This window comes from Hemiscyllium ocellatum, chromosome 10 (genome assembly GCF_020745735.1).
Source record: "Hemiscyllium ocellatum isolate sHemOce1 chromosome 10, sHemOce1.pat.X.cur, whole genome shotgun sequence".
In the NCBI taxonomy this organism is placed as follows: domain Eukaryota; kingdom Metazoa; phylum Chordata; class Chondrichthyes; order Orectolobiformes; family Hemiscylliidae; genus Hemiscyllium; species Hemiscyllium ocellatum.
Genome location: NC_083410.1, coordinates 81,740,016 through 81,767,696, shown reverse-complemented (window position 1 = coordinate 81,767,696; position 27,681 = coordinate 81,740,016). Strand labels below are relative to the sequence as shown.

Here is a 27,681-nt window from a genome sequence, read left to right as displayed (position 1 = left end):
TTTAGAGAAACTTGTTATGGACCAAGCCAGACCCCTTCAAAACATTTCAAGATAACAGCACAGTTCCTAACTGCGCTAGCTGTTTTAAGCAGGTGCAACATGGTTATTCCAGGAGACATGCAGTTGGTCAAACCACTTGGTTTTAGCAAAACAGAATTTATTTACAAGATTACCCAATGAAACACAAACAAAAGAGAACAGAATACTGAATAACTTAACCTATCTAAAAACCCAACAGACTGTACCAACTTTATGATGCTTTTCCCAATACTTGCAATATTCCCCATAAACATCTCTTGGCACAAAAGATAAAATCAAACCCAAGGTCTTACAGGATAGAACAGCCTGGACCTGCTTCTTTGGGTCTAGCAGCTTTTACAACTGCCTGACTGCCTTCAGTAAATAGCCAGACTGCCAAAGAAAAAATCAAACTAGAGGATAGCTGAGCTGGGAGAACTGGTCACTCCCCTTTCATTGTACAAGTTTTTTTAAATTTGAAAGCCTTCTGCTTGACGCAGTATATGTTAGCTATAATCACATTGGCCCTAAAACCCTTCAACTTAAGAGCTTTTGGAGTCTGCATCTTTTACAATCTCTCTGGGGGAAAAAAAAACAAGGACAACATAACTTTGTTGAAGGAGCAGCAGCATCACACCTCCCCCTTAAAACAAACCCCATCAATATCCAAAGGTGGCTTTGTTTTAAAACTTCTTAGTCCGAAACTGTTTGTGCCCTAAAACACACACATACATGGCACTGAGTATGAACATGCAAACATGCACAACTACATTCTTTTTCAGTCTGTTGGACTGAGTATCTCAGTTTCTCATGCAAGCTTCAACAATGCATCAGCAATCAACGCTTTCTCGTTTTGCCGCATGCACAATTGTCAAATTGAATGGCTGTAACAAAAACATCCATCTAAACAGTCTGGCATTTTTGTATTTAAATTTCTCCACAAACTTCAATGAGTTATGATCAGTGTAGATGGTTGTCTCAGATACGTTATTGATAACATACAATATTGAAATGTTGTAACACCAACACCAAGCTCAAAGTCTCCTTTGCAACCGTCGAATATTTCTGCTGAAGAACGTTCAATTTCCTGGAGAAATACCCAATAGGTCTTTCTACCTTATCATCATCATCATCCTGTTAAAGCACAGCACCGACACCCATATCACTTCCATCGATTTTCGATAAAATCCACTCAATCCCAGGAGCTGTAGCACTGCTCTTTTTGTCGAAGGTATGGAAAACACACCAATCACTTTGTTTCTGCATCCCGTGAGGCCATTATCCATGTCCAATAACATGGCCCAGGAAGCTGACTCAGGCTTTGGCAGGTTTTATCCAGGTTTATCACCAAGCTAGCCTTCCGAAGTCGATCGAACAAGTCTGTTAAATGTTGCAAATGTTCCTTCCATGTGTGACTAAAAATCATGTATACATGATAGTCGCATAGTCCAGCAGTGACCTCATTGGTTAGTCTCCGAAATGTGGCTGGTGTATTTTTCATACCAAATGCCATGACTTCAAACCGATAAGGTCCATTTGATGTTACAAAAGCCGAAACTGCCTTCGCTCTTTCTGACAAAGGTACCTGCCAGTATCTTCTGAGCAAGCCCAACTTAGACATATAAGTTGCTTGTCCCATCTTCTCAACACAGTCTTCCAAAGGCAGAATTGGATATGCATGAATCTTTGTAACTGTACTGACTTTGTTGGGTACAATCTGATTTTGGGACAATTACTATGGGTAAAGCTCCACTCACTGTGACCCACTTGTATTATGTTATCTTGGAGCATGCATTCAATCTCCTTTTGAACCTGTGCCAACTTTAGAGGGTTATCCTTATAAGGATGTTGCTTAATCATAACAGCATCTTCTTTATCTACATCATGCATAATTAGGTTAGTACTTCCCAGCTTATTTCCACATATCTCCCCAAGTGATGGTAAGAACCCTTTCAGGTCATTTTGATTTTCCTCTGGAAGGTAACTCAATAATGTATCCTAATTTTTGACAACTTCCTCATTATCCAATTTAATTTGAGGAATGTCCAAATCAGAATCCTCTGAACTTGGTTCTTCCCCCTGTATTGTAACTAATAACACAGTCTCCTTTGGCTTTCCTTCCCTGTCAAAATATCTCGAGCATATTCACATGAGACACACTGCAAGATTTCTTTCTGTCTGGAGTCCTTTTCAAATAATTCACCTCACTCAATTTCCTTTTCAATTTAATTAGGCCCACTAAACCTTGCTTTTAAAGGTTCACCTATCACTGAAAGTAACAATAACATCTTATCTCTGATAGCAAAATTGCAAATTTCTGATTTCTCGTCTGCTTCTTGTTTCATTGTATGCTGAGATACTTTTAAATGCTGTACAGCCAACTCACCCACTCTATTAACTCGTTCCCGAAAGATTGACAGAGTCCAGATGTGTTCTCTGAATTCTGACTTACCAATTTCTCCTTAATCAATTTTAGCATTCCTCTCACTTCATGCTCATAAACTAATTCAAATGGACCGAATTCAGTCGATTCATTTAGTGCAAATCTGATTGCAAAAAGCACAAATGGAATTCCCTTATCCCAATCATCTGGACAGTCTTGACTATAACTCCTCAACATGAGCTTCAATATCTGATGCCACCCTTCCCTGTAACTCTGGATGGTATGCAGTAGATTTGAATTGTTTTATTCCTAAGCTGTCCGTACCTTGAATAATTCTGATGTAAAGTTTGACCCTTGATCTGATTGTATCTCTGAGGGTAGTCTGTATCTCATGCAAACTTTGAGTAATTCCTTTACAATCCTTTTAGCTGTGATATTGCGAAATGGAATGGCCTCTGGAAATCTAGTGGACATATCCATGATTGTTAATAAATATTGATTCCCACTTTTTATTTTAAGTAGGGGTCCTTTGCAATCAATTAAGACTCTTATAAAAGGTTCCTCAAATGCAGGAATATGTATTAAAGGTGCAGATTTTATTACTGCCTGTGGTTTTCCAATTACCTGACATGTATGAATTTTGCCAAATATGCCAACCAAATCCTTGTGCAGTCCAAGCCAGTAAAAATGTGATTTCATTTCAGCTCGAGTTTTTCTTCACTCCTAGCTGACACCAACCCCCCCCTGCCCCATGGTAGCTCGTGTGCTACTCGCAACACCTCTGTTCCAAAACCTATTGATATTAGGACTTGATGAACTTCTGCCCATTTCTCATTTGCCTGAATATGTAATGGTCTCCATTTCCTCATTAAAACATTATTTTTAAGATAATAACATTCAGGGATGCACTCTGATTCTCCTTCTGTGTATGCCTTTTGACACAATTGCTTTAAATTTTCATCTTTCTGCTGTAACTCAGTTAGTTTATCCGAGCTAAAGATCTCTGCTTTGTCATTTATCTGCTCCTGGTTTGTCTCCACCATCTGATCAAACAGGGTCTCAGCTTATTCCACTTCAACTTTATCTGTACTCTTTGATCTCTCCTGTTTCAACTGGTGGCTTTGTGACATTGTTACCACACAGTCAGGAAAAATTCCAAGATATGTGCCCTGCAATAGTTCAAGTGCCAAAGTTTCGACTTGCTTTTCAACCACAGTAAGCACCACTCCAACCTGTGAATCAGCTACATCATTAGCAAGGACAAATTGTATTCCTGGAGCTGAGTGTTTGTCCAGTACTCCCACCATGACTTCTCCACTTTTCACTGGATACTCTAACCTCACTTTACATAATTGAGTGCTTCTTGTCTCGCCAAGAATTCCCTTACTAGCACCTTTTCTGGCAATAGACATTCAACGGTATATGTGCTCCTCATTTTTCAGCACCACAGATTAAGAGGCTCTGTATCTTTTAATACTGTAACCTCTATCTGCTGCTCCTGGCCTATGCAAGTAAAACCATATCCCTGCGAAGGTAAAGTTAAGATGATCTGGCACTTCCTCCTCAACCAACCTCCGATCAGCTTCTACATTCTGGTGCAGCTTTCTAGCATCCACTGTGCTTTTCGTTTCCACTCCAACAAAATTCACTGGCTTCCCAGTACTTTTCCAAACCCACCAATACAGTGATTTCACATAGCCTACTTTACTGCAGTGAAAACAAAGGAGCTTATCAACCTCTCTTTCCTCTCCAAAAGTTTCTTTTTTTACCCTGTGGTAAGTTATCTTCACCGAGATCTAACTTACCCTTCACACATGAGGATTTCTCTTTTTCCCAATTTAGATCCTTCATGAATTGAAACTGATTTTGGAAGGCAAACTTTGATTTATGGACCAACTCAATCATCATCTTTAGGCTGCTAATCTTGCCATTTTAAATCTCTGCTTCAGGAAGTGAACTTTGAACTCCTGCAAGATAATCAGCTCTTTAAGACCGTCATAGGTTTGCTTTATTTTTAATGCCCTTATCCACCTATCAAAATTGTTTGATCCTTTCAAACTCCATGTAGATTTGACCAGGGTCCCTCCTTAGATTCCTGAAACGTTGTCTGGAGGCTTCTGGCACAAGCTCAGATGGCTTCCTTTAGCTCCTCTGATAGTTATGCAAATATCTCATTAGTTCTACCTAAAAGTTTTGTTTGGATCAACAAAACCCACATGGTTACTAGCCACCTTTTCGAAGGAGATGAAAAAGGCTTCCATATCCTTCTCATCAAATTTAAGCAATGCTTAAACATATTTAAACAGTTTCTCACCAGACCTTTGGCTATGATAGGTTTGCTCATCCTCATTCTCATCCTCTTCCTCACTAAACTTACCTTCAGTCTTCATCTCCATCCTTTTAAGCTGACTTCCCTGTCTCAGGGGCAATTTTTGAAGTTCAAACTCCCTATCTTTCTTCCTTTCCACTCTGTTTTTAATCATAATTCAAACTTATTCATTACTGTTGTCCTTTGCCTCTAACCCAAGCGGCTTCATTTTCAATTGAATTTTAGCCATCTCTTAAGATTCTGATGACACTTCCAGCAAATTTAAATGCTAAGCTATTGCTGCAAGGAAGGAGGCAGCTCCATCTCCAGCTTGTTTGCTAATTCCAGCAGCTTGGCCCTAATTACATTTTGTAAAACTCCCTAAAGTAACTTCTTCCATCCCCAGAAAACTGTAATAGTGACTGAAACAGCCATTGCTATCTTAAGCAATGTTTACATCAGCTGAACACAACATCCAGGACAAAAAGACCCTGACACCTACCACTTACTGCTTTCAAGTCCAACAACCCTAATCCTAAATCAAAACTATAGAAAAATCCCACAAAGAGCCCCAAACCGTTAGGGACCAGGCCAGATCCCCTCAAGACATTTCAAGAAAGCAGCCCACTCTAACTTTTGCTAGTTGTTTTAAGCAGGTGTAACACAGATATTCCAGGAGAGATGCAGTTGGTCAAACCACTTAGTGTTAAATAAAACAGAATTCATTTCTAAGACTACCGAATGAAACACAAACAAAAGAGAATAACTTAACCCATCCAAAAACTCAACAGACAATACCAACTTAATGATGCTGTTCCAAATACATGCAACAATCCCCATAAACACCCCTCAGCACAAAAGGTAAAATCAAACCCAGGGTCTTACAGGAGAGAAGTCAGAGAGAGAGGAGGACCTGCTTGTTTGGGTCCAGCAGCTTCAAAAACTGCCTGACTGCTTTCAGTAAATAGCCAGACTGCCAAAAAGCCAAATCATACCAGATGATAGCTGAGCTGGAGAACTGCCCATTCCTCTTTCATTGTACAAGTGCTTGTTTTAAACGTGAAATGTTTCTGTCTGACACCACATGTTAGCTATCATCAAATCGGCCCTAAAACTCTTCAACTTAGACTTTTTGGAATCTGTCTTTTACAATCTCTCTGAAAAAGAAACAATGACAACATAACCTTGCTAAAGGAACAGCATTGTCACATTTAACGTTCAGTTCCCTCTTCTAAGATCTTTATATGGAGGTGCTGGTATTGGACTGTGGTGGACAAAGTCTGAAGTCAGATGACACTAGGTTATAGTTCAACAGATTTATTTGAAATCACAAGCATTCAGAGCGGTGCTCCTTCAACAAAAGTGCACGTGACCTCACCTGATGAAGGAGCAGCGCTCTGAAAGCTTGTGATTTTAACTAAGCTGGTTGGATTATAACCTGATGCTGTGTGACTAGAATCATTAACATATATTGTGAATAGCTGGTGTCCAACCACTGATTCCTATGTATCTCGTGAGCCGCCGCCTGCCATTTGGAAAATGTCCCATATATTTCTATTATTTTTCCTCAACTCCCAACCAATTTCCTATCTATGTCAGTACACTACAATCAACCCCATGCACTTTAAGTTTATATGCAAATCTGTTACATAGGACTTTATCAAACATTTTCTGAAAAGTCCAAGAGAAGACTGTTACAGAAACTACAATGAATGAATATTGGTTTCACAGACTGCAAGATAATGGAATCACAATTTGACTGTTTAGTTTGAGTTTAGTCAATATTCAAATATAGTCTGTAGGTTTTATCAGAATCTCGAACAGGTGTCTTCTTTTCACAGGTCAGTAAAACACTGGAATCTGATGTTACTGAAGTAAGCTTGGTATCTTAATTATCTTGAATTGGCAGACAGTGCCAAAAACATTGTATTTCTTAATACAAAGAACTATGACTTTATTCCAAGAATGTCTTAACAAAAGATGTGAAATCAATAAACCTTCCAGCCCTGTTTTCAAGCTGCGTCAAAGTGAACAGAACCAACCACAGCATTTTACCTGAATCCCTCAGGTGCCGGGATGATGAGATGAGGATTTGGTGGGTCACTATGGCATCGAGGTACTTTGATAGGACGAGGACTATTCCTATGAATTCCTGGAAGATGCAAATTGTACTTAATACAAGGTCACTTATATATTGGAGTGACAACAATATCATTAATAATACTTCTATGAAAACACGAGAGAGCTTTCAAACAAGAATACTGCGGTGAAATTAATTAATGCAGTTAGCTTGAGTATAAAACATGACGACAACAAATGGGGTGAGTTCTTTCGTATGCTGCATACACTAGATGATCCAAAAGGATGTAATTCATATAAATATACACAAAAAAAATTAAGCAACAAGTTATAATCTGAAACTCAATGCTTAAAAGAGTGCTGGAAGCAGGGCCAACAGGAACTTTCAAAGTGGAATTCGATGAATACAAGAAAAGGGTTAATTTGGTGGGCCATGGAAAGAAGAGTAAAACTTACTGGAGAGATCTTTCAAAGAGTCAAAAAGACAAATATATATATATAAAAAAAAGTTTAGCAATGACATAAATCTTACTTCAAACTGTTTTGTACTAGCTTATTTGATGACTTACGTCAGCAAAATGTTAACTGTACTTTTATGTTGTTTAATATAATTTTGTTTTATAAAGATTGATTCAATATTGAAGTGTATTAATATATTTCAATATTATTTTGCGTTTATTGACATAAAAGTTGTATTTCAAAAAGTCAGAGGTGGGAGGGCAGATGTGAATGGAGTAGCTATTACTAAAGAAAAAGGTGCTGAAGAAGCTAAAAAGATCTGAAGGAGGATAAATCACCCAGACCTGACGGACTACACACCAGAGTTCTGAAGGAGATGGCTGAAGAGATTGTGGAGACACTGGTGGTAATCTTTAAGGAATCACTAGAGTCGGGAGGGTCCCAGAGGACTGGAAAATGGCGAATGTAACACCTCCATTTAAGAAGGCAGGGAGACAGAACAAAGAAAATTATAGGGCGGTTAACGTGACCTGTCATTGGTATATTTTTAAGAGTTGATTATTAAGTAGGAGATTGCGAACTACTTGCAAGTGCATGGTAAAATGGGGCTGGGTCAGCATGGTTTTAGCAAGGGGTAGCATGCCTGACAAATCTGTTAGAATTCTTTGAGGAGGTAATGAGGAAGTTAGACAAAGGAGAGCCAGTGATATGATCTATTTGGATTTCCAGAAGACTTTTGACAAGGTGTCACACAGGAGGTTACTAAATAAGATAAAAGCTCATAGTTTTAAGGGTGAAGTACTGGCATGGGCAGCGGATTAGCTGACTGACAGAAGGCAGAGTGGGGGGGAATTTTTTTTTAGGATGGCAGTTAGTTACCTGTGGAAATTAGGTCACAGATAGGATCACAACTATTCACCTTATCCATTAAGGATCTGGATGAAGGAATTGAGGGCATTATTGCTAAGTTTGCAGATGACACAAAGATAGGTGGAGGGACTAGTGGTGTTGAGGAAGACAGGAGGCTGCAGAAGGACATGGACAGGCTAGGCGAGTGGGCGAAAAAGGTGGCAGATGGAATACAATGTGGAAAAATGTGAGGTTGTGCACTTTGTTTTTGAAATACGGTGAATTCTTTTGAGCCTTATATCTCAGGAAGGATGTACTGAAGTAGGAGGTGGCCCAGAGAAGGTTTACAAGTAGTTCCCGGGATTGAAGGACTTGTCATAGAAGGAGTGGCTTATGGACTCTGGGTCTGTACTTGGGAGTTTAGATGGGTGAGGGAAGATCTGATTAAAACACACGGAATACAGAGAGACCTGGATACAGTGAATTTGGAGATGTTTCCACAAGGAGGAAGCTAGGACTCGAGTGCACAGCCTCAGAATGAAGATGCAACCCTTTAGGGCTAAGATGAGGAGGAATTTCTTCAGTCAGAAGATAGTGCATCTGTGGAACTCATTGTCATAGAGGGCTGCGAAAGCCAAGTTTTTGAGTATATTTAAGACTGAGATAGATTTTTTTTAACAAGTAAGGGGATCAAGGGTTATAGGGAGAAGGCAAGAGAATGAGGTCGAGAAGCAGATGAACCTGGATTGAATAGCGGAACAGATGCATTGGGCTGATTGATCTAATTCTGCTCCCATATGAAAGAAAATATGGTCAAGTTTTCCAAGAGAAATAAAAACACTAAAATCACAGATACTGAATTATTTAGTTTTTATTTTAAAAGGACTTTGAATGGCTTCAGAAATGCTAGCTGAACTGACAATTTCAAATAAGAGTGGTTCATCTCAAGAGGAAAAAAAACTTGCTGACTTAGAATATCAACAAAGTAACAGTAGTTGTACAACTAACACCATCTTATTGCCAATGCTCATTATTTTATGTAAATTCATTTTGCGCTTGTTAAAGTCCAGACAAGTTTGTGGGAACATCTAGATAGTAAGAAAGTGTGTTGAACAGTAATGGCAAGAGACCCCTGCAAGTATTTTTTTAAAACCATATTCTAACTGAAAGTACAAAATGACAGAGTTTGCCAACTCAACAATAATATTTGAGTATTGTGAAAAATAAAATATGTTTCTGATGAAGGCTTTCTTGCGCTCATCAGGACAATTTGTTAGAATAATAACTTCAGGGGAAAAAAAATCCAACATATATATACTGCATGAGAGGTCAGTATTGAATAAGTATTTGTACTACTTACAAGTACACAGGTAGACAGATGATTAAGGTGGTGTTTAGCACATTCACCTTCATCAGTCAGAAGACTGAGAACAGAAGTTGGGATGTCATGTTACTGCTGTACAAGACATCGTTAAGGCCATGTTTGCAGGACTGTGTACAATTCTGATCATCCTACTACAGGAAGGATGTTATTAAATTGGCAAGGGTGCAAAAAAGATTTACAAGGATGTCACCAACACTGGAAGGTTTCAGTCATAAGGAGAGGCTGGATAGGCTTGGACTTTTCCCCCCCGGAGTTAGGAGATTGAGGGATGATTTTATGGAGATTTATAAAAGGGGCATAGATAATATTAAATTGCCAAGATCTTTTCCCCAGGAATGGGAGTCCAAAAATAGAGGGAATAGGTTGGAGGTGAAAGGGAAAAGATTTAAAGGGTAAAGGGGGGGGAAACTTTCTCACGCACAGTTGGTGCATAAATGGAACGAGCTGCCAGAGAAAACTGGTAGAGGTGGGTACAATTACAATATTTAAAAGACATGGACAGGCACATGAATAGGAAAGCTTTCGAGGGATATGGGCCAAATGCAGGCAAATGGGATTAGTTCAGTTTAGAAAACCTGTTTGACATGTACGATTTGATCTGAAGGGTTTGCTTCCATGCTGTATGACGCCAAGTGCATTGTAACTGGTATATGTGTTGCCATAGACAGTGCATTAGCTCATGATATTTGACAGTTAATCACCAAGATTGGGCAGTACAGTGACTCAGTGGTTAACACTGCTGCCTCACAACACCAGGGATCTGAGCTCAACTGAGCTCTGGCAACTTTATGTGGAATTTGCACGTTCTCTATATGTCTGCGAAGGCTTCCTCTGGTGGCCCAGTTTCCTCCCATAGTCCAAAGATGTGCAGGTTAGGTGGACTGACAATGCTAAGGAGATTAGCAATGACAAATACAGGGTTACAAGGTTGGGGACGTGGCTGCTGGGTCTGGGTTGCGTGCTCTTTGGCAGGTTCTTTGATGTGGATTTGACAGAACGAATGGTCTGTTTCCACATTGATTAGATTAGATTTCCGACAGTATGGAAACAGGCCCCTCAGCCCAACCAGTCCACACCGACCCATCCAGAGTAACTCATCTAGATCCATTCCCCTCTGACTAATGCACTTAACAGTATGGGCAATTTAACATGGCAGATTCATCTGACCTGCACATCTTTGGACTGTGGGAGGAAACTGGAGCACCCAGAGGAAACCCACACAGACACGAGGAGAACATGCAAACTCCACATAGACAGTCGCCCGAGGCTGGAATCTAACCTAGGACCCTGGTACTGTGAGGCAGCAGTGCTAACCACTGTGCCACAGTGTTGCAGGGATTCTAATGAAGACTTGTCTAAATCTGAAAGTTATTTAAAGGACTGGGAGTAGAAATACAGAATTGGTCATTTTTGGCATAGAATGGATAGATTTCAAAATATTAACTAAAAATGCATTAAATATCCAACAGGTGTGACATCGTCTGTGGAGTGAAACAAATACAATAGCTATTGCCTTAAAGCTACACATTTCTTTCTTGCTCTTCTCAGATACTATGTGATCTGAGTTTATAAAGCATGTTCGATTTATATTTCAGGTTTCCAGCATCTTGAGTATTTTGCTTCAAACTAAAAGTGAAAAGACACAAAACATTACTGTTACCAGCTTTATTAATTATACAACACAGAACACAAACCTGTCACAGGGCTATGAGGCTTTCCTATCACATGACCAATGCACTCATTCATTAGAGACTGCAAACTCTGCAAAAAGTAAAAAAAGGTACATCTCAATCCTAGAGATCGAATAATTGTGGAGAATTCAGTCAGCTTACTCGTCCAAGATTCAAGTAATAGAAAGTACCACTGGAACCCCATGACACAGAGAATGAAAGACTTCTCAGAAGTAAGAGCTTCTAAATAAAGTTAAGGATGGTCTCAAATAAGAAAAGGACACAATGTTGTAGGAATCAGACTCTATACCATAACAACATAAATTAGAAATCTTACTGAACTGTGTCTCAATAAGTAAAAATCTGCATAAATATGGCACAAAAAGATTGTGGCAAAGTGAACTGACTAAACCAGTAAAATGTAATTTGATCTGTTAATTGTAATGAAAAATAAAGAATGGTTATTATAAATATTGTCCTCAGTTTCACACTTTTTAAAAATGAAAGACAAATGAGGAATGTAGTACGATATTTTAATTCATGAGCAGGATTGCAATTTCCATCTTTCAGATGAGACTCAGTCTCCTCCTTCAGGTTCACATGAAAAAAGGGCATTGCAGTACTTTAAACAGGAGCAAAAATGGAGCTCTTGATTGTGCTCTGGCCAATAAATAGGCTTGAAAAATATTCTCACTAGTTAACTTATTGTTATTTCAGGGACTTTGCTGTGTGTAAATTGGCTGCAATATTTCCTACATTACAATAGATTTTAAATGTACTTAATTGAATGTGAAGTCCTTCAAGGCAATTAGAATGCAACACCATACAACTTTGATCCTACCTAATTTACTAACAAAACACTGAAACATAACTACCAGGCAACATATTGTATTGACCACAAAAGGTGGGAATAATTATTTACAAGTCAATAAAGCCAATTTACCACAAAGTCATCTTCTGGAAGAGCTGAAATAAATACTGCTTCAATTGCCTGAAGGAAATCAAAGCCTTGAGTTGCCCATCTGCAAACAGATCACAACATTAGGAGGATGATACTGATAAGACGACACTCAAAAATATAACTTCATAAGAATATTTCCAACCTGGGTCTTGTTCCCCTTCCACTTTCACATTTTGTGAGCACATACGTCATCCATTTTCTAGCAAAGTTTATAAATTTGTCCCCCATTTTCTGCCTGAATTCTCCAGACATTAGGCGCACAACTTCTTTGTGATACTGAAAAGACAGAAGTTATTCTAAAATATTTATAGGTACAAGTACATTGAGATCTTATATTTCAACCTGTAACTACCAAATTTCTTTTGCAAAAGAAATGGAAGCATGAAACAATCCTCCCAAAACACACTGCTCAATAAGTAAATGTTTTACAAGATCTAAGAGCTACACTGACAAAGGGATTTCTTATAAAAACTCAAGTCTGTGGGAAGAAGGGTCCATGAACCCCAATCATTAGTTCTACTTTCTTTCCACACATGCTGTCAGACCTGTTGCGTTTCACCAGCAACATCTGCTTTTGTTTCTGATTTCCAGCATCCACAGCTATTTTGGGTTTTTTGATCATATTGGATTGGGGGAAAAGTGAGAAACATCAATCTGGGAGTGAAAAATGGATGAGGGAAAGAGGGCTGTACTTCCAAAACAGCCTTCCATTGGTCTGCATGCAGGTTGGTGATTTAGCAAGTTCTGTACAAAGGGCTTTAAATTAAACTTTTCTTGTTACCTTGGCTGGAACTTGAGAGGGAAGAGAATTCGGTTTCACAGAAGACGCTGGACATCTACGCGGTTGAAGACCATAAGAAATAGGAACAGGAGTAGATCATTTAGCCTATCAAGCCTCCTCCACCATTCAAATAGGATCATGGCTGATCTGACATTCCTCAAGTCCACTTTTCCTGTAAAGTTCAATTCCCTAACTGATTAAGAATCTATCCATCTCTGACTTAAATATACACAAGGACTTTGTGCATAGCTGTCTGTGGCAAGGACTCTCAACCCTGTGAAAGAAGAAACTGCTCACCTCAGTGTTAAATTAGCAGCACTTTATTCTGAGACTACAACCTCTGGTCCTAGAGTTTTGCATGAGGGAGAAACATCCTCTCAGCATTTAACCCATCAAACTCTTAACGAATCTCATATTTCAATCAGATCACCTTTCATTCTGCTAAAGTCCAGTGGAGTTGACTCCCAACCTGTTTAAGCTTCGCTCATAGGACAATCCCTCCATTCAAGGTATCAGTGTCATAAACGTTCTCTGAACTGCCTCCATTAAAAAGAACAAACATCGTACAAAGTATTCTAGATGTGGTCTCAGCAGCCACCTGAGCATTTGCACAAAGATTTCCCTATTCTTATATTCCAATTCCCTTGAAATAAGGGCCAACTTTCCATTAGCCTTCTTGATCACCTACTGCATCGGTGTGCTAGCTTTCTGTGTTTCATGCACAAATAACCCAAGTCCTTTCGTATGAAAGGTTATAGGTTATGGCAATATGGGTAATGATAAACCTACATGCGCCAGGAAGGAAAATCAGTTTGATGGAACGCAGAAATAGTCAAGGAAAGAAGTAATTAGTACTATCAGGCCTCCGAACAATAGTTACACTGTGAGAGAGAATAAAAATCAAGTCATAATAAGAGCAAGTAACAACAGCACTGTAATAATCATGGGAACTTTAATCTTTACAAAGACTGACATATTAAATTGACAGAGATCGCACGGTGGATCAGTTGAGTGCATTCAAAACAGCAGAGTGATCAAAATATCAAGATTTTACATTTAGTTTGTGAATGAGAAATTTTTAGCTTTATATGGTCTGAAAACATTGTCTCAAACTTACAAGGATATGTAGAGGTTTGGTTAAAGCAGATTGGTAAAAAAAAGAAAGACTATGGAAAAGTGGAGGCAGGCATTTAAAGAGATAATTCATAATTTCAACAAGTTTCTATTGTTCTGGGAATGAAAGACTTCTGAGGAGGATACATCATCTGTGACCAAGTAGAGTAGTTAAGAATGGTCTCAAATAGAAAGAGAAGAAAAAAACAAATGTTGTGAAGATTAAATGGTTCATCAAAAAATTGGAAGAATTTTAGAAACCAGCAAAGGATGGCTTAAAAAAAGGAAGAAATCAGCAGTGCAAGAGCAAGGTAGCAAGGAATATAAAAACAGATAATAAAAGCTTAAACAAGCATATAAAAAAAAGAGTAATTAAAGTTAGCACTGATCCCTTAGAGAATGAGGCTGGGGAATTAATAATTAAAAAAAAGGACCCCTTTCAGGGTGAAGAAATTACTAATCTCCATCCTCTATAGCTTATTTGTATCCTTAGAGAACTCCCTGGTCATTCAGAACAGCCTTCCTGCCCTTACCCTGCCTAATCCTGTTGGAATTTTATAATGAGATTTCTCCTTATTCTTCTAAACTCCAATTAGTATAGTCCTAAACAATCCAGTCTTTCCACATACTTCATCCAGTAAATCTTCTGGAAGTAAGCTTGCTCGTTGAGCTGCAAGGTTCATTTTCAGACATTTCATCACCATACTAGGTAACATCATTAGTGAGCCTCCAGCGAAGCACTGGTATTATGTCTCGCTTTCTATTTATGTGTTTAGATTTCCTTGGGTTGGTGGTGCCATTTCCTGTTCTTTTTCTCAGAAGATGGTAGATGGGATCCAAGTGAAAGGGTAAGCCTTCCAAGTAAACCTTCACTGCATTTCCTCCATACTTCAAATAGAGTCCAAAACTACACACAATATTCAAGGTGTGGTCTCACCAAGGCTCTGCACCACTGGAAGATATCCCTGCTTCTGAGTTTGATTCATGTGGCTATGAAGGCACTTATCATTAAAGTGATGTGCAAATGAAGCAAGCATGATGCAAGAAAAAACATTTTCATATAGTAGTTAGAAAATTGATTACATTGTCTGGAAATGTGGAGGCATGTTCAAATGAGGCACTCAAGAGGGCATGTGGATAGAAATTGAATGCAGGGATATTGGTGAAAGGTAGAATGCTGCACTGGGCAACCGAATCAGTGTGGTTCAACAAGCCAAATGTTATCCTTCTGTGCCATAACAATTCAGATTTTGTGATTTGTCTTCAACGCTTGCTGAACCTGCACCTCCACCTGGTGTCCAAGAACTTCCAGGTCTTGTTGTACTTCCCTCTTTCTCAACCTATTGCCATTCAGATAATAGTCTGTCTTCCTGTTTTTGCGAACAAAGTGGGTAGTGTTACAATCTATCTACAGCAAATTTCATCAGTTATGCACTTTACCAGACTGGGATTTGAAGAAAGACTGGATTGTTTTGGACTATACTCTATGAAGCACCTTCACATCCTCAAAGCTCACTTTCATACCTGCACTGTGTTTTCCGCAAACTTGGAGATATCACACTTATTTCTCTTTTCTAAATTATTAATATCTATTGTGAATAGCTGGGGTCCAATCACTGATCCCTGTAGTATGTGAGTAGTCACCACCTGCCACTCAGATGAAGACCTGTTCATTCCTACTCATTTTCAGTCTACCAACCAGTTCTCTATCCATCTCACTACACTAACCCCCAGTCCTTTACTTTTATATGTTAACCTCTTATGTGGGATCTGATCAAAAAACTTTTGCAAGTCCAGGTAAACCAATCCATTCCCTGCCCCTTATGAACTCTGCTAGTTACATCCTCAAAAGAATTCCAGTAACTTTATCAAGCATTATCTTCCATCAGTAAATCCATGCTAACTGTTGTTGTGGTTCTGTTCGCCGAGCTGGAAATTTTTGTTGCAAACGTTTTGCTCCCTGGCTAGGCGACATCATCAGTGCTTTGGAGCCTCCTGCGAAGCGCTTCTTTGATGTTTCTTCCGGTATTTATAGTGGTCTGTCCTTGCCGCTTCCGGGTGTCAGTTTCAGCTGTCCGCTGTAGTGGTTGGTATATTGGGTCCAGGTCGATGTGTTTGTTGATGGAGTTTGTGGATGAATGCCATGCCTCTAGGAATTCCCTGGCTGTTTTCTGTCTGGCTTGCCCTATGATAGTAGTGTTGTCCCAGTCGAGTTCATGTTGTTTGTTGTCTGCATGTGTGGCTACTAGGGATAGCTGGTCGTGTCGTTTCGTGGCTAGTTGGTGTTCATGTATGCGGATTGTTAGCTGTCTTCCTGTTTGTCCTATATAGTGTTTTGTGCAGTCCTTGCATGGTATTTTGTATACTACATTAGTTTTGGTCATGTTGGGTATCGGGTCCTTCGTTCTAGTGAGTTGTTGTCTGAGCGTGGCTGTTGGTTTGTGTGCCATTATGAGTACTGTTCTTGTACATAAACTATCAAACATTACTGCACAGCTACAAAAGATAATCTAAGGAAGTTGAACTAACATTGGTCTATAAATGTCTGGTTTACTCCAGAAAGAAAATAAATCAGTTTACAGAGATTTATTCCGGTTCAACCTGGAATACTATACTCAGCTTTGGGCACCATACTCAGGACGTATATACTGTCTTGGGAAGAGATATGCAGCATATTTACCTAAAAAAAATGATCACTTAAAAGAACAAACAGTATAAATTTGATTTTATTTTCAAGAGTTTAGAAGGTTGATAGGTAATCAATGAAAAGCTTCTCCATTATTTAATGTGAATACCATAGACACATTGAGTCCCAACCTGAGGCAGTAGGCTCAACCTTTAAATTCTAACTAGGCCTTTCAGAACTGAAATCAGGAAACAGTTTCCACAGAAAAGATAATGGAAATCTAGAATTTGCTCTTTAAAGGGCACAAATCCTGTCCATTTCAATTATCAAGACTGATATTGATAAACTGTCAAGTTAAGGCATATTAGATATCAAACAAAGGTACCCAAGTAGAACTGAGACACAGCTCCAACTGAATGACAGAAAAAGGTGCAAGTGCCGAATGATTTACTGTTGCTTTAGGTGAATTGTTTTGATGATCACAGTGGAATACCTTAATACGAGATTCGAAGTTCTAGCAGCTAGTTAAATGGGACAACTCAAATATTAAGTGACATAAAATTAGCATTCCTGTATTGTTTAGCGGTATCAGGGAGTGTGGTGGAGACATTGGAAAAATAAAACGCAGCCAAAGACTAATGGATTAATATTCAAAAAAAAGAGAATATGCGTTCTTTGGTACGGAGATCAGACAGAAAAAACTCACTATTTTCTTTATATTTTATTAGTTCACTATCAGCAAAAAAAGGGGCATTCTGAACAACACAAGCAGCACCTTACAAAATCAAAAGTGGAGTTATGAAAACAACATTGAATGTCCATGCTTTACAGCACTTAACCACTGATTTGAGGTTTGCAGGCTCAAGGTTGTAACTTGAATTTGCCTAACATTAGTAATTAAGATATGGTGCAATATGAAATTTCAGACAAAGATGGTAATACATCTATTGCTTACTGATGAAATTAAGCCAGAGCCAAGGATAATTAAATAAGACTGATGGCAACAGCTGGGAGAATGGGGAATGTGGTGGGGAAACTGTAACCTGTAATCCCAGATAAGGCAGTGTTGATTAGTAAATATTTTTTTTTAAAATGAAACTATGTCACCAACAGCATTATTTCTAAAAATTCAGAAGTTTATATTTCATAAAAACTATTGATGGCTTTATACAACATATACAAATAAAAAGTACACCGGAGCATTACCTCAAAACCAAAGTTATAACTTTGAATCATGGTTTCCCTGTAGTATTGTTGTAAAGTTGCACGTTCAGATTCATCCATTTCCGCTTCAAATTCAGAACTAAACATCTTGTCAATCCTATCAATTGCATTGCTAATCTTATTGCACAGCAACAATGCGTCTTGCTGAAAATTAAATTGAAAATCATTAAGGAAACAGCCCGATTAGCATGGCAAAAACTTTTGCCAGATTAATATTATTACTCAAATTCAAGGACATTTCAAAAGGGAATAAACAGTATCTTATTGCCGAAATACATACCCTGTACAGTTCCAATCTACTGAAGCTGCTGTCCTCAAAATAATAACGGATTATGTAATAAATGTATTGAATTATTAATGTTCATCCTATCTCAATTTGAACTGACAATACATAGAAATGAAATACTCGGAAGCGTTCATAGAGTGCTGGTCTTGAACAGTTCAAAGCAAAAACAGTGGAAATTTTACTTCTGCCAGATTAAAGTTTTGCCTTATTTCTAGTTTGCAGAGTTTCGTAAAACTGGGTATTTTCAAATAGAAATACAAAGAAAAAAGGGTATAAAATTAGCAATGTCATCAAAATGGATCACTCATGAAAATAATGCAAAAAAAAAACACTTTCTTGAATCTTTAAAAGCTACTTCCAATGGAGAGGCACTTAAAATTAAAATGACATGATCATCTTATATACAGATTCTGAATTATGCACTATGCATAAACCTGCTTTTAGATAACTGGTTCACAGAAACATATTCTTGAAAACTTAGAAGCATTTTCCATTGTTCCTTCAACATTCTCAATGCGTAGCCATTAGAATTGCAACAAAACATTAGAAGAAAGAAAGCATTCTGATGGAACACAAAGAAACAAATTTAGGTATTTCTGAGAACAGCATTAGAAACTTCCCACATTTCAAACACCTCATGGCTGTGGAAACGGTTATCGCCTGAAAGTTGAGTGCCAGCCCCAAGGCTACTTTCCCAATCTTTGCTCTTTTACTATTCTTCTCCCATGGTTTATTTTTCTTCCCCTAGTTACTTCCCATTCTTTGTGCATTCATAAAAACAGCACTCTATACTATTTATGTCAATGTCCAGATATCACTCTACACCAAAAACAGAAGTACTAAGGCAACTTGCCTCAGCTACTTTCTAATTACCACTGAAGTTGAGAACTCTGGATTTTGGAGAACAGAACAATTCCTAAAATACCACTGCAAGGAAAAGTGGGCAAAAATTTCAAAATTATCTAAGCTTAGAGGTTGTTATATCAGTTGTTTGTTTATACATTCCATCCAATTTTGTGCAAGAAAAAAAATCATTAGAATCAGCGCTGAACAGAAAACCAATCTGCTGTCACAAGTTTTATGGAGCTATTTGCCAGATGTATGTTCACTAATTTTCCCTCCGTATGCTCATGCATCATAATGGAAGCAAAAAGACCGTCTAATATTTGCTAATTTCAATCATTAAAAGAATCATGCATATTCATGAAGTCAGAGTCTTCTCGTTTGTTCATAAGTGTTTGGTAATCATCTGCTGGGAAAAGTAGGTTCGTCTTTCACGGAAGGAAATCTGTCATCTAGTCTGGTCCACACGTTACTCCAGACACACAGCAATGTGGCTGACTCTCAATTGACTCTGAAATGGCTTAACAAGCCACTTAGTTGTTTCGATCGAAAAGAAATCTTAACAAGAAATAAAACCAGACAGATAACCTAACACTGATCCAGGCACTGGAAAAGACCATGGAAAAAACAGCCCTGTTGACCCTGCGAAGTCTTCCTTATCAACATCTGGGGGCTCATGTCAAAGCTGGGAGAACTATCTCACAGACTAGTCAAGAAAATAGCCTAACATTGTGTAAGGTATAATTCCATGAGTATGACTACGCCTCACAAACCACCATTACCATCCTTGAATATGTCTTGTCCCTCCAGCAGGACCAACCCAACCAAGCTGTTCCAGTTCAGCTATAACACAGCCATCTACTCAACAAAGTGAAAAATTGCTCAGGCATGTCTTGTACAGAAAAAGCACGACAAATCCAACCTTGCCAACCATTGCCCCATCAGTCTATTTTCAATCATAAATGATAAAAGATGTCATTAATCATTATCAAACGACGCCTATTTCACAACCACTTGTTCACTGATACCCAGTTTTGAATCTGCCAGGGCCATTCAGTTCTTGACATCATTGCAGCCTTAGTTCAAATATGGACAAAAGAAGGCTGAATTCCAGAGTTGTTGTTACACTGACAGCTCTTGACATCAAGGTTACATTTGATGATTGTGGCAAGGAGTCCTAGCAAAGATGGAAACAATGGGTATCAAAAATGTCTGCTGTCACATACCTGGTACATAAGTCTGTGTTGAACATCTGCATCTCAGCTCCAGGACATCTCTAAGAGCTCAAGGTAGTGTCCTAAGCCCAAACATCTTCAAATGCACCATCAATGACCTTCCCTCCATCATAAGGTTAGAAGTAGGGATGTGCACTGATAAATACATAATTTTCAGCACCATTCACAACTCCACAAATGCTGAAACAATCCATGTTGAAACGCAACAAGACCTGGTCAATATCCAGGTTTGAGCTGAAAAGTAGCAAGTATTATTTGTGCCATACAAAGGTAGGTATAACCATTGCATCATCACCTCTTAACATTCAATGGTGTTACCATCACTGAATCCCTCAATACCAACACCTTGGGTCTACCTAGATCAGAGACTTGACTGCATTCACAATATAAATACTAGGGCAGGTCAGAGACTAGGAATACCACAGCAAGTAACTCACCTCCTGACTCCCCACAGCCTTTTCACTATATACAAGGCACAAGTCAGGATGTTATGGAATACTATTCATTTGTCTGGATGGAAGCAGCTTCAACAACATGGTTTGATGCTATCCAAGACAAAGCAGCCTGCTTAACTGGTACCACATCCACTCCCTCCACCACTCAGTAGCAGTAGTGTGTACTATCTGCAAGAATCATTGCAGGAATTCATCAAATATCCCTAGATAGCACCTTCCAAACTCACTTCCATCTAGGAAGAGGACAAGGACAACAGTTAAACGGGAACATTAGCCCATCCAAGTTCCCCTTCAAGCCAATAATCATCCTGACTTGGAAATATATTGTCATTCCCTCACTGTCACAAGGTCAAAACCCTGGAATTCCCTCACTCATGGCATTGTGGGGCTACCCACGTGGAATGCAGCAGTTCACCACCATCTTTTCAAGTGCAACTAGGGACAGGTAATAAATGCTAGACAGCCAGCGATGCCCATGTCCCACAAGTGAATTTAAAAAAGAGTAATCAGTGTAAGGCATTATTTTTAACTATGTTTACAAAATTAGGCTTAAGATTTGTTTTAATCGCACATTACAATGGGTTTTGCTTTATCCCTCTTTATAAATGTTTTGTAACACTTGTTATAGCAAAAAAACTGAAATTATTAAGTTGCTCATTCCCTTAATGGTTGAAGTTTTAATGTATACTGCAACGTGATTAACAGTAGTGTTGCTTCTGCGAAGGTGCAGGATGTGGGTTGGAGGATGAGAGATTCATATCGACTGTTTTTATAGCCCCACAAGATAGCCAAGACAGTCTTGAAATAGGAAGCAAGATAACAAAGTAGATGATAAGCAATTTTTCAAAAATTTCAAAACTGTTCTGAAGAACAGCCACCAGACTCGAAATGTTAACTCTGTTTTCTCTCCACAGATGCTGCCAGACCTGCTGGGTCTCTCCGATCTAACATAATTAACACAATATGATGGAGGCATGTCTTGGAGAATATTAGCTTAAATAACTGTAAAATGTCACAAACACTTGGTTTCAATACAATCTCAGCATAATGGATCAGAGATGATCTTGTATCATGAGATTGCCTATTCCTGATAAAAGTTCTGAAGAATGGGAATATGGATAAATGTGAACAAGGCAGAATATACCTTCAGCTGTTCTAAAGCTTTGGCTATAACAGGCTGGCTGGATGTTTGTTCACGGTGCAGAGACATTAGATTTTGTACAGATTGTTGAAATGTTTTACGTTGATTCACAAGATGGGAAGACTGCATGACGACCAACAATAAATTATTAATCTGAGGAGAGGGAATATAAAAAAAAATTAGTTTTGCAGGTTAAGTAGTGGTAATTTATCCAAATTCACAATACGAATATAAAATATAATTTATTATTTGTTGAGAATATTCCAATTTGATCAAGCAACATAACCAAGCCATCGGAACTATTTAGTTTTAAATAGAAACATTAACATATTAAATGAATGTTAAAACAATATTTTTAAACATTGTAAAAACTACCATAATATTTCCATAATCAAGTTTAAACTTTAAAATTCACAATAGCTTCTTGGAATTTTCTATAGTTTGGTAGCATTAGCATTTCAAAATCTTTATGAATACGTTTTCAACTTCTATAATAAACTGGATTTCTGCCTCAGCCCATAAAGTCATCCTCCAAAGCCCCACACTCTAAAATTGTTGAACTTTATCACACTGTTCTAAGTTCTTCTCCCCAATATTTCTGCACTCCACCAATACCATCTCTGAAAGCCTCAATCATTCTTATTGCACTCAAATACCAATTTTGCTTCATTCCCTATTACAGTGTTCACTAATACTACATCAATGCTTCAACAGCAAATCATAAATTGCAGAGAACAAATTTAAAAATTAACTAACCATTCACAACGTGAACCAGAACTTGTTCCTTATAAGCTCCATGTCCTGTCACTTGCACCCATTATTACAAAAACCCAGAAACTGTGAAGTTACTTTTTTTTAAATAAACAAAACAGTCAAAATTTACTGCCCCAAGCAAAAACTAGAGAACTATACATGGTGGGTAGTTGATTTGTATAATTTGAGATAAAGGCTCTTCCACTACATATGCTCAGTACTAAAGATCTGGTTTGATCTTTATTCAAGATGTATACATCTCAATAGGATGTCAGGCATAATTTACCCAGTGATATTACTAAACAACTTAACATTGCAACCAATTGTACCACAGTCAGTCTTGCTCGAGTCAGGAGATCATGGGTTCAAGTACTTTGTCAGCACAAGAATCAAAGCTAACATTGCAACCCCACTTACCAGATGAGACATCAAACAGAAGCCCTGCCAAGATGGGTGTAGAAAGACTTAATTAACTTTATTTCGAAAAGGTGGCAGTGGCATAGTGGCGGGGTCACTGCAGAAACAGGTTTGAATCCCACCATGGCAAATGGTGAAAGCTACAGTCTAACATTGTAAACATTACAATTGGTGCAAAAATCCATCCGGTTCACTAATATCCGCCAGGGAAGGAAATCTATGGTCCTTATCTAACACAATACCAGACCCATAGCGATGTGGTTGACTCTTATTTGCCCTATAATAAAGCCTAGCAAGCCACTCAGCTCAAGGGTAATCACAAATAGGTAACACAAGCCAGCTTTGTCAACAACACCCATATCCCATATGAGAATGTGAAAGAAAGCAGATGTCCCCAGTGCCCCTCCGTTAACATTACAAATAAAAATGCTTATTACCACAATGTTATTCATAGGAGTTGGCTCCTATATTTTGTGTGTTCATCATATGAGAGCATTTATTGCATATCCCAAGTTGCCAAGTAGTTAGGGATTCAACCACAATGCTGTGCTTCTCAAGGCATAAGAAGGGCAGGTAGGGATGGCAGATTTCCTTCCCTGAATGATATCAGTGAACCAGATGGGACTTTACAACACAATCAGATGTCACTAGATTAGGCTATTTATTTTTTAAATTTCAGATTTTTAAAAAAAAATTGAATTTGAATTTCACCATCTGCCATGGTGCGATGCAAACCCATGTGCCCAGAATTTCTATATCACTAGCCCAGTAATATTATCATTTTGCCACCACCTCCTCATTTACAGAGGGGGTAAAGGCCGTTATGCTTTAGTAAATCCCTTTTGGTTTTGCTTTGATCTGGTTATGCTGTTAGAAGAACAATCTAAGCAGTCTTATTCTCCTGCTCAGTCCCCATAGACTAGCAAGTTTATCTCTATTAAATGCGCAAATTTCTTTTGAAATCATTCATTGTCTTTGCATTCACTTCCCTTGCAGGCCGAAAGATTGAGAACATTACTATTCGCTGTATTACTTGTTCGCCCTCATCAGCTACGTAGATATCACTGATTGTTCCACCAGTTATTAACCATCCCTGATCGGCCATCAACATGTATTGATCTTCTTGAATATTGCAGTGTTGTTTGCATGGTGCAGGTACAGATTTTTCTGCTATAACTTGCGTTTCGATAAGGCAAATTCGCTATAATGTGATTGACAAAATGAGGACACTGTTTCTAAAGCACAAACTTGTAAAACAATTTCATTACCAACACTTCAAGCTCTATTTCTAAAGTGCGATTTTTCTATAATGCAGAGTTACACAAGAATTCAACCATTGCTTTATAGAAGAAATATCTGTACGTCCATCATGCTGCTGTGAAAAGTGTACCAATATTTTGACCAGGCAACAGTGAAGGGACTGTAATTTTACTCCTAGTTAGGGCAGTATGTGGCTTGGAGGGAAATGCGCAGGTCGTGATATTCTCATGAATCTATCGCAAATATCCTTCTAATGGTACAGGTTGCAGGTTTTTAAAGTGTTGTTAGAGGAAACTCCTGAGTTACTATTGCACAACTTGCACATGTTAGTAAATTGCTGACACTGCTTATTAGTGGGCTGCTTTCTGTAATCACCAGCAAAGATCCTCACTTCTGACCTTATGACTGAGGGAGATCATTGATAAGGCAGCTAAAAGTGGTTAAAGCTGATGAGAAACTGCTCCAGTGATGGTCTGGGACTGAACAACTCCCTGCACTCAATTTTCATCAAATGCAATTCTGCTAGGCATTCTTAATGTTAATAAATTCAAATGTTGCCTCGAAGTCATTCTCAGCTTACATCTGCAGTTGAGCTTTTTTGATCTCGTTTGAACCAAGACTGGGATGAAGTAGGAGTTGAGCGATCCTGGCAGAACCCAAACTGAGCAATGTGTACACTCTTGCTGAGTAAGAACTGTCTGACAGAACTATCAACAAACCTCTTCATCACTATGCTGGTGATCAGGAGTGGTTTGACAGGGAAGCAACTGATCAGCTTAGATTTGCCTTGTTTTTTTAAGCACAAGACATTCCTGAGCAATTTTCCACAATGGTCAGAGCAGAGTGTTGCAGTTATAGTCAGAGTCACAAAGATGTACAGTACAGGAACAGACCCTAGCCCCATTTGCCAGCACCCAGCCCATATTCCTCCAAACCCTTCCTATTCATATACACATCCATATGCCTTTTAGATACTGTAATTGTACCAGCTTCCACCACTTCCTCTGGCAGTTCATTTCATAAACACACCACACTATGTAAAAACATTGCCCCTTATGTCCCTTTTATATCTTTTCCCTCTCACCCTAAAGTTATGCCCTCTAGTTCTGGACTCCCCCAACCCCTGGGAAAATACTTTGTCTGTTTATCCTACCCACGTCCCTCATGGTTTTATAAACCTCGATAAGGTTACCTCTCAGCCTCCAACGGTCCAGGGAAAATACCCCCAGTTAATTCAGCCTCTCCAAAAAGCTCTAATTCTCCAACCCTGGCAACATCCTTTTAAATCTTTTCTGAACCCTTTCAAGTTTCACAACATCCTTCCAATAGGAAGGACAGAATTGCACACAATATTTCACAACTGGCCTAAACAATGTCCTGTACAGTCTCACAATTCCTATACTCAATGCTCTGCCAATAAAGGAATATTCCAAATGCCTTCTTCACTATTCTATCTAGCTGCGACTCCACTTTCAAGGAACTATGAACCTGAGCTCCAGGGTCTCTTTGTTCAGCAATACATTCATCCTTACCATTAATTGTATAAGTCCTGCTCTGATTTGCTTTTCCAAAATGCAACATGTTGCATTTATCTAAATTAAACTCCATCTGCCACTCCTCTGCCCATGGGCCCATCTGATCAAGATCCCGCTGTACTCTGATGTAACCTTCTTCGCTGTCCACTACACCTTCAATTTTGGTGTCATTTGCAAACTTACTAACTATACCTCCTCTGTTCACATGCAAATCATTTACATAAAATGAAGAAAAGCAATGGACCTAACACCGATTCTTGTGGCACACCACTGGTCACAGGCCTCCAGTCTGAAAAACAACCCTCTACCATCACCCAGTCTTCTACCTTTGAGCCAGTTCTGAATCCAAATGGCTAATTCTTCCTGTATTCAATGATATCTAACTTTGCTAACCAGGCTTCCTATGAGAAACCTTGTCGAATGCCTTACTGAAGTCCATGTAGATCGCATCAACTGCTCTGCTCTCATTAATTCTCTGTTACGTACTCAACCAAGATCGTGAGACATGATATCACACACACAAAGCCATGCTAACGGTCTGTAATCAGTCCTTGCCTTTCCAAATACATGTAAATCTTGTTTCTCAGGATTCCCTCTAACAACTTGCCCACTATCCATGTCACGCTCACTGGTCTATATTTCCCTGGCTTTTCTTTACTACCTTTCTTAAATAGTGGCACTATGTTAGCCAACCTCCAAGTCTTCCAGCACCTCACCTGTGACTGTCAATGATACAAATATCTCAAGAAGAGGCCCAGCAATCACTTCCCTAGCTTTCCAGAGGTCTAGGGTACACTTGATCTAAATAACTTGGCTAAGGGCAAAGCTAATTATATAGTAAAGTCTTCAACAATATTGCTGAAACGTTCTCAGGGTCCATATCCTTTTGTAGTATCCACTGCCAGTTTCTGGATTTCCTGGAGCAAATTAAATTGGCTGAAGACTGGCATGATAAATACTGGGGACCTGAAGCAAAGACCCAGCTGGATCATGCAGTCAGCACTCCAACTGAAGATGACGGTTGCAATTAGAATCACAGTTACAGTATCACACAGCATGGTCCAACTAGTCAACGCCAGCCACGTTCCCAAACTAAACTAATCCCACCTGCCTGTGATTGGCCCATATCCCTCCACATCTTTTGTTTTCATGTACTTATCCAAATGTGTTTTAAATGTTCTAACTGCATCAATCACTTCCACTGGCAGTTCATTCCACATGCTAACCACATTGTGTAAAAAAACAAATTGCACCTCATGATGTTTTGAAGACTTTCTCCTCTCACCGTAACAATATGCCCCTGAATTTTGAACTCCAGCACCCGAGGGAAAATTCCCTTGCTATTCACCCTTTCCATACCCCTCATATAAACCTCTAAGTTCACCCTTCAATTTCCTACACTCTTAGGAGTCCAAGCCTATCTTTATAACTCAAACCCTCCACTCCTGGCAACATTCTAGTAAATCTTTACTGAACCCTCTCCAATTTAATAATATCCTTCCTGTAGTAAGGTGGCCAGAACTGAACATAATACTGCCAAAGAGGTCTCACAAATGTCAATGCTTCAGTCTTATCTTTGACACAAATGTGCTGGATCTCCTCATTTTCAAGGATAGGAATATCCAATGTATTACATTAATTCCACAACTTCTAGTTTTCTAACACAAGCCACTTCCTCTTCACCATGACAATCCCTCTACGTTCCCCAACAGGAAGGTCTGAAGGCCTTTTACCTCTTACTTGAAAAGAGGCCTGTTCAATCTCCATCCACCACCAGCCTCCTTTGTCAGGCTGAGCTCATCCTTGCTTTGAACTCCTCCTTTAACTCATCTCAACTTCTCCAAGTCAAAGGTGTCTCTGTGGGATCTGTTTGGGTCCCAGCAATGCCTGCCTCTTTGTTG

The 27,681-nt window shown here is 38.9% G+C and overlaps 1 protein-coding gene across 3 annotated transcripts in view; it reads right to left on the bottom strand.

Annotated features, from left to right (window-relative positions):
• The window catches only part of map3k4 (mitogen-activated protein kinase kinase kinase 4), a 211,545-nt gene that overhangs the window by 43,244 nt on the left and 140,620 nt on the right, over nucleotides 1-27,681 (bottom strand). For all 3 annotated transcript variants that reach the window (XM_060831662.1, XM_060831663.1, XM_060831664.1), the window contains exons 11-16: nucleotides 21,819-21,968; nucleotides 17,838-17,999; nucleotides 12,254-12,387; nucleotides 12,094-12,172; nucleotides 11,175-11,241; nucleotides 6,765-6,861 (exon numbers count right to left, since the gene is read on the bottom strand). In XM_060831662.1, the coding sequence (XP_060687645.1) occupies nucleotides 6,765-6,861; nucleotides 11,175-11,241; nucleotides 12,094-12,172; nucleotides 12,254-12,387; nucleotides 17,838-17,999; nucleotides 21,819-21,968 (689 nt within the window). The remainder of the gene's footprint in view (nucleotides 1-6,764; nucleotides 6,862-11,174; nucleotides 11,242-12,093; nucleotides 12,173-12,253; nucleotides 12,388-17,837; nucleotides 18,000-21,818; nucleotides 21,969-27,681) is intronic.